Source organism: Serinus canaria, chromosome Z, assembly GCF_022539315.1.
Source record: "Serinus canaria isolate serCan28SL12 chromosome Z, serCan2020, whole genome shotgun sequence".
In the NCBI taxonomy this organism is placed as follows: Eukaryota; Metazoa; Chordata; class Aves; order Passeriformes; family Fringillidae; genus Serinus; species Serinus canaria.
Window position 1 is genome coordinate 4615092 of NC_066343.1, and position 7838 is coordinate 4622929.

A 7838-nucleotide genomic window follows, 5' to 3' on the forward strand; every position below is an offset into this window, starting at 1 on the left:
GATTTTTCTAAAATTTATCTGTTTCTAAAATTTTCTCTTAACAGCACCTTCATGTCATGACTGGCACCAGGGTTTCAACATTTGCATTTCTTCAGGCTGTGCCTCTCAAGAATGAATGTGCCTCTCCTGCATTGCTAAGGGCTGTGCCAGGCTCTATTGCCTTAATAGTTTTTTTATTTTAATGTGTGTATTTTTTGTATTTTTTGTCTACTTTTTATGTAGCTTAGCTTTAGCCTTGCAATATTTTTTCAGTGTAGTTTATAGCATAACAGAATCTCTTCACCTTTAAACTCCTTCAAGGTGACCATGAGGATCCAGAGGTGCCATTCCTGTGGTGTAAATTACACAGTAGCTCTCTTTTCCTAGTGGAAGCATTTCTGCATTCCATTAGTCAATGATTCTTCCAAAAAGATGGAATTACCTACATCATCTTTCACTACTCTGTTCTGGATCTTTTCTTGCAGTTACAGCTTCAAGTTTCTGTTTATTTGTCACATCATCCTCCTTTTCTGATCCACAGTAACTCAGGCATTTAGTTCCTGTGAAGAGCAATGCTTTCCTTACAATTAAAGCTTACTGTGGGCACTCAGAAAGAGGAGATTCAGAAATTCCTCTAAAGCCACCAAGGGGAAGTGAGCAAAATCGTCTGACTGTCAAGTAAAATCGAGAGAACTTCCTGTCTGGCATGTACAAAGGCTAGATACCCTTTGGTGTAGAACAAGACTTCATCTTGCTCACAGGTTGCACAAGCATTGCACACCAGTGTAAATCCATTTCTGAACTTTGATTAGGGATGTAACCCTGGCACAGTCACACCTTCCACTTTCAACTGACTACAGATCATTAACGGAAGAGAAAGAGAACAGGGAAGAACACAGATGCATAGCAAAACACAGCAGCCTCCTGGGCAGTGGTGCAAACACTACCTAATGATCTTACTTCACAGAATTACTCTCATTTTGGTGTGTGGATTTTTTAATGCTACTTCCAAATTTTCCCTGTCTGAGCTAAGTTTAAATTCTTTAAAATTGCTTAACTGTGCTTGGGTTAATTCATTCTGATCTACTCTTGAGAAAGGCTTTGGTTTTTATTTCTGCAGAAAAATACATAAAATATATGTTATTTTAGCAGTACGTTTTGCTTGAAGCCTGCAATGAATGGCAGTACAAACCTCCTGTGATCAATAGTAAATGTTTGCAGACAATAAAAACCATTGAAGAAGGAGAATAAAGAGAACTTGATATGGAAACTGTTTCCTTCATTGCGCATGATTTTCTGTTCTCATTCACTGTTAATTTTCTCAATATTATTTTGTTATAAAGGAGGAGACTATAACTACTATAAAGAAACATTTCAGTGAGAAAATTAGGTGTCTGAAATCCCAGTTAGAAACTTACCAAGAGCTGATGAACAAGAGCAACACACGCTGGCAAGATACAGTTAAGGTAAGCAAGTATTTCTGTTTCACATGGGGATAAGCCCAGCAGGTATTTACAGAGGGTGCAGGAACAGGCCTTAGAGTTAATGCTCTGTTCTTATGGACAGATAGCTAAATGAAGACATGCAGTTTGTAAAACTGTAAAATTTGATTTTAAAATAGGCTATGGTTTTCTCATTCTGGAGATGAAAAAAGCTTTGCACAGTGTACTTCCAAATCAGTTTTCATTGCTTGGCCTAGCTGTGCTATGCACCTGGAAATAGCTTTGCTTTCATGTAAATAATGTGTGAAGGCTATTCCTAGGATATATATAGGATGTGTGCTGCTTATTTTGTGATGAATAGATATTAAGGTTTATCCTGTTTCTCGTTTCTGTTCTGCTACTGAGGAAAAGGTTCTGAGTCCTCAAGCATTTAGAAAGGGTCTTTGGAAACAGACTCCCTCTGGCCACAGATGGGCATTGCTAAATGAGGAACTTTTTTTTTTTAAGATCCACAGGCCTTAGAAGCCTGGTCCAAATATTATGACTTTTCAAGGCATAGAATAAAAAGCTCAAACTGGATGCCTTTCTGAAAAATAGTGTTGCAACTCTCATCCCTTTTGCCTTATTTTACTGCCTTCAGAAACTGAGAGAAAAAAACAGACAACTGATCCAAGAGAACGAAGATCTTCTTTACCAAATGAAACAAAGAACAGAGAACTGTAGAAAAGAAAAGGTAAAGAAACACAGTTTGTATTTTCTTTTTGGAGTCAGATTGTGTTCTTGCTATTGTTTCCAGTGTGTCCTGTTTGCCTGCCTGTATACTTTTAGATATATACATCTAAATTGGTGGAAACTGAACTACAATGCGCTTGCCTTCTTTTTTATTTTCAGAGAAAACTGTATGTTTTCATCCTTAAACAGCAACAAAGATGGCATATGCTGTTTTGTCTCACTATACTTTTCTTTCCACTTAAAATTATTAGATGGGCACTTCTATTGCATTCTACATTTTATGTCTTTTTTTGGAGAATTTTAAAATTATAGTATAGCACATTAGTACAGTACAGTACAGCTTCTTCGTTGTTTAGCAATTAAAATCAACAAAAGCATGTCATTATCTGTGTTACTGCCATATTGCATTTCAGCTGGCTGACACAGCAGCAAAACTACCTTATTTGGTGGTTGCAGGAAAAACTGCTCGAAGTTCCTGAGCCTTTCCAAATTTATCTGTAGTAATGGCACTTCAGTTTATTAACAGCATAGGTGTAAACAAAAAAAGAAAGAAAAAGAAAGAAATTTGTTGGGTATGTAATAAATAGCATTGGAAAACATGGTCTGATATTTGTTGTTTTCTGCACAGGGTTCTGCTCTGTTCAATACGTGCAACTCTTCCTTTAACTTTGCAGCGCTGCTTTGTTGCAGTTTTCGTTGCAGTTCTCCAAGACACGAATTCAGGAAGATTTACCCAAGATTTACCTTGTGCTGGGGACTCACGGGGGAGGGAGGGGGTCTGGGGCGGGGTCTGGGTGGCAGATTCTTCTTTAATTCGTGAAACTGAATGCAGAGCTCGGTCTGGTTTCTTTCTGAGCGAAGATCTCAGGCAGGTTTTTCGGTTTCTGTTTTCAAGTGTCCTAGCACCACCTTCCGTTTAATTTCTGCATGGCACCAGCATTTATAACGAGGGGTTTCACTTTTCAAACACATTGAGCCGTGCCCATCGCTGTAATATCCTGTGCCTCATGGATAAACTGCAAAAAAAACCGTGGGGTTCACAAATCTTTTGACCTAATTATTCTATATTGAGGAAATGTAGCAAAAGTATTACGATGAAGAGTTAAAAGTGATGAGGATACTATGTTCTGAGGCTTGTGGGAAGAAGGAATATTCTCTGTTAGGCAGATAATGCTGTTAACATTTGGCATGCACAACCTTTTCTGCAGGGTTGCTGTAGGAATCCTTCCAAAAGCTTTTGTTATTCAACTGTTTCAGGAGAATCAATCGTTTTGTGGCTGTCATCATCTCAGCAGGGGGGACAAAGGCTTAAGAAAGTCTAAGCACAGGACCCCTTGACTGAGGGGCTTGTGAAAACACTGGTGCCTGAGCAGTCTCTGGTTTATTTCTGTATTTTCTTGTCCAGTGACATCTGATTTTACTGCTCAGCAGCCCATTTGTGTTGCTTGTATACATAAGTAGCAGCAACATTCTTTCCTTAATATTGATTATTCTCCCCAAGGAAATATAATGAAAATTGCTAGAGTATTGATTTCCTGCTATTCCTCTTTTTTTGTCTTGCAGGTCTGGATTCTTGAAAATGTGTGTAAAAAGCAAGATTATCTTTACACACAGCACACACTGAGTGAGTGTTTCAGAGGCAGAATTTCTTGATCTGTTTCTGTTTCTTCCCTTTTGCTCTTTTGTTTACTCTAAACTGATGAAGTCAATAGAAGTTTTTTTTTTCCAATGCTCTGTGCACAGGTGGAATAATAAAACAATGTTGAAGCTACAAATACTGCCTGTAATGACTCCAAACTGCTTAGCACACCTTGCTTTTTACAGTCAGCATAATTTCTCAGTAGGTTTATTTCAACACTTGTTGCCTTTCCTTTGGAAATGTAAAGCAAAATAAAGCATGAATGCTTAAAAATTCTTTGACTTTAAATAAATAAAAGGAGTTATTGATGAAAGTGAAATATTGATTATTAAAAAATATTGGTTTGTGACAAATTCTTGATTTCTAAAGGGAGTTAATTTTACAGAGACAGTATTGTTGGAACTGCAGATTAGAAATGCTGAAGTTATTCTTACCTGGTTTTCTCTTGTTTTCAATTCAGCTTTACAGGAACTACACAATATCAGTTTAAACGTGGAAAGATTGCAAGACCTCATGAATTTCCAGATAAAAATTCTTCAGCAAAAGTCTGAAAAGGCGGGAGGAGAAAACTCAGATGTGTCAGAAGATTTAGTATTAAAAACAGACCAAGTGAGCACAAAAATGTAAATTTAACTGGGGGTTTATGGGATTACAGCAGGTATTTCAAAGTCAGTCAGGCTGATTCTTTCAAAAGCTGAAATCAACTGTGGGCCTAACTGATAGTAATTAAGGTGTGCAAGTACATACATGGCTTGAGAATGATACATTTATGATGAATGATCAAAACATCACAATAATGAAACAAACTTATTGGATCTGGAATCACCAATAGTGGGCTATGGTTGTCATTATATATTTGATAGTAGACACTTTGCTCCAAAGTGCTCTTGAGTATCCACCTCTTTGATGTAAAAAGACTATATTGTGTATGTTGGAACCAAAGAAATCATCTTATTCAATATTTCATTTGCTTTTCTTCATTTCTGCTCCACCTTGCTCATTAAATTCTTGGTAGTTTTGTATGAAAGCAATCAAAATTTAGATCTTGGCTTAGTGTACAAGAGTTATCTCTTTTGCCTGCAGGCAGCTAATGAAGAAAGGAAGACTGACCGGTCAGTGGAAAAGCAATATCTTTGGCAGGCACACACCATCCTGCAAGAGATAAAAGAATCTTTACAGAAACGAGAGAGGGAAGTCACTGAGCTCTTACAGTGTGAAAGAAAATTTAACAAGGCAATGAAACCCCAAGTGACAGTGCTAACATTCTTGAAATCGCTTATCAAGATGGTAAGAATACAGTTTCAGCAAAGATGAAAGTTTATTTGATGGGCTTTCTAAAAAAGTCCATTAAAGAAAAAGAGTGCTGGTTTATTGATGTCATAGTCTTAAAAATGGCAAAATGTTATTTTGTATATATTAATTTACTGGTAAGAGTTTCAGAATATTGTACACAATTAAAGACTAACTTGAATACTCATTAGTTGGCATTTTTTTAAAAGATAAATTAATAAATCATGAGAATGGTGCCATGGAAAAAACATGCTTTTCTAGCCTTTCAGTTATGTGACCTGCATGAACTGCAACTTTTTCTCCATGTTAGGTTCACACCATATATTGTGATGTCCCTGAGGCACAGCAATGCATCCATCAGCTTCTCAGGAAGAACAAGGATGAAAGCCCTGATCTGGAAGAAGTTTTTAATCATGCTCAGGCTGACATTCTGTCCTATGAAATATTTTCTGGAAATGAACTTATGGATGACACAAGGTATATTAAATAGTTAATAAAACAAAGATAAGATAACACAGAAAAATAAGGAGCTCTTTTCAGAGAGAAAAATATGTTTTGGAGAAAGCTGTCATAGTTTTTATGTCTATTTATAGGGGAAAGTATTAAAGTAGGGTCTACATCTGTAGTGTGAAAGAAATACTTTGTATAAAAAGCAGAAAAACATTTCAACTTAACTGGCTTGTGCAAGTTTTTTTCATTGTATTATAAAATATGCTGAAATAAGCTTATTTGACAGCCATGTGCTACAACATCATTGTCTTCTCTTCCTACTTTTTCTACAGGAAGTTCCTTAAAAATTAGCCTCTTTACAAATTAACTTCCTTACAAATAACTTCTAAGGCGATTTTAATTATTGGTTTTCTTTCTTTTTTTTTCCTTTTTTTCTTTTTTATTTCTTTTTCTTTTTAATGATAGGACACACCTCCCAGCGAGCCTTTTCAGAAACATTGGGAAAGCAAAGTCTGATTTAGAACATGTTGAAACGGAAAAAATTGTTTTAGACTGTATCCAGACAGGAGAAATTCCCAACTGGATTAAAAGGGATTGTCTTTATGTAGCCTGGTCAGGTGAGAAATCCTCTGAAATCTGTCAAATCACAGAAACTTAACTATCCTCACCCAACTAACTTTTGAATACATAAAACAGCAGTGCAGCAGTAAAAAGCATGTTCTTGCCATGCCTTAAGGGTTCCGTGCCACAACTTCCATTTTGTGCATTTTAATGAGCTACTATATGATTATATCTATATTACTATATGATTGTAATAATGGGTCATGGATGGTAAACAGAGGGCTTCTGAATTTATACTCCACCATGCATCTTTTCTTTGGTACCTTTATCATTTTGAAAATCGATGTCTTTTTATATTGTGTCTAAATATCTCAATGCATGTTCTAGGTAGATGCACCCAGAATCTCCCCAGATTTGGCAGACATGCACTGAATGAAATAACAAATGTGGAATTCACATAGCAGCAACCCGCTTTCATGAAAACTTAAAAATATCCATTGCATTAATTTAACACACACTGCTCTTTTAGTGGGACTAGCAGAAAATCTTTTTCAACTATTTGATTGGCTTTTTCTATGATTCTGCAACCCAAAATCTGGTCTTGGTGACTTAGGGAAAGGAAAGCAGATTTTTTTTTTTCCTATTTGAAAAAAGTGATTATTTCTAATTCAGAAGATTTACTGGGTTATATATTGATCCTGTGTAACTATATAATTATGGGAACTCTCCAGAAGACCCTGCAATATGCTCTGAGGAGACAGAGTCACCATTCTGAGGAACTCATGCAGAAGTTTAAAATGGAAATCAAGGTAATATCTTACAGTGTATCACCCCATATGGTTTTTAATAAGTTATTTATAATGTGCTCATTTTCCCAGCTATTCTTAAGGGAATTGAGATTTGCTCCTTTTCTGTGATGTCTAAGCACATTTATATCCAAGAATGAGATAGTTTTGCTAACTAGTGAATTTCAGGGTTACAGTTTTCTGTATATGAGAGAATTCCCATGTTGAATTTTGCACCTGTATATCTGTTGTGTTGCTCATGTACAAGTCTTTATGCATCTTTCTGGCCCTTGATATCTATCACAAGTAAAATGTATTAAAATCATAGAACTCTTTAGGCTGGAAAAGACCCTTATGATCATTCAATCCAACCACTAACCCAGCACTGTCAAGTTGACTACTAAACCACGTCCCTGAGTGCCACACCTACATAGTTTTCTAAATACCTCCAGCTACAGTGACTCAACCACTGCCCTGAACAAACTGTTCCGCTGCTTGGTAACCCTCTACAGGAAGAAATCTTCCCCAACATCCAATCTAAACAACTTGTGACCATTTCCTATGGTCCTGCCATTTGTTTCCTGGGAGAAGAGGTATTTCTCCATCAGACTCCCACCAACTTTCATGGAGTTGTAAAGAGCAATAAGGCTCCCCTGAGCTTCCTTTTCTCCAGGCTAAAAACCCATAGTTGCCTCAGTCAATCCTCATAGGATTTGTGATCCAGGCCCTTCACCAGCTTTGTTGCTTCTCTCTGGACGTGTTCCAGCAGCTCTGGTTTCATATCCCTAATGATTTGGGATACATGGATTCCTTCCTTATTAGTAGGTTACAAAAAAGCATTACCTCATCTGAATTTACATCAGAGTAAATAACTGACAAAAGGAATCGTTTGATTTGAATTTTCTCACACTGGGCAAATGACATCCATGAGTCCATGGGCCCTGCCAGGATGCACCCATG

General features: G+C 36.8%; 1 protein-coding gene across 1 annotated transcript; it reads left to right on the forward strand.

The window, feature by feature from the left end:
• The first annotated feature begins 2036 nt into the window (after nucleotides 1–2036).
• LOC115485123 (uncharacterized) lies at nucleotides 2037–7596 on the forward strand. Its single transcript, XM_030237340.2, has 7 exons — nucleotides 2037–2154; nucleotides 3717–3777; nucleotides 4253–4401; nucleotides 4876–5079; nucleotides 5393–5559; nucleotides 5998–6149; nucleotides 6825–7596. Exons 1-7 carry the CDS (start codon nucleotides 2119–2121, stop codon nucleotides 6866–6868), a joined length of 813 nt encoding a protein of 270 aa, XP_030093200.2. The 5' UTR covers nucleotides 2037–2118; the 3' UTR covers nucleotides 6869–7596.
• Nucleotides 7597–7838: the final 242 nt, after the last annotated feature.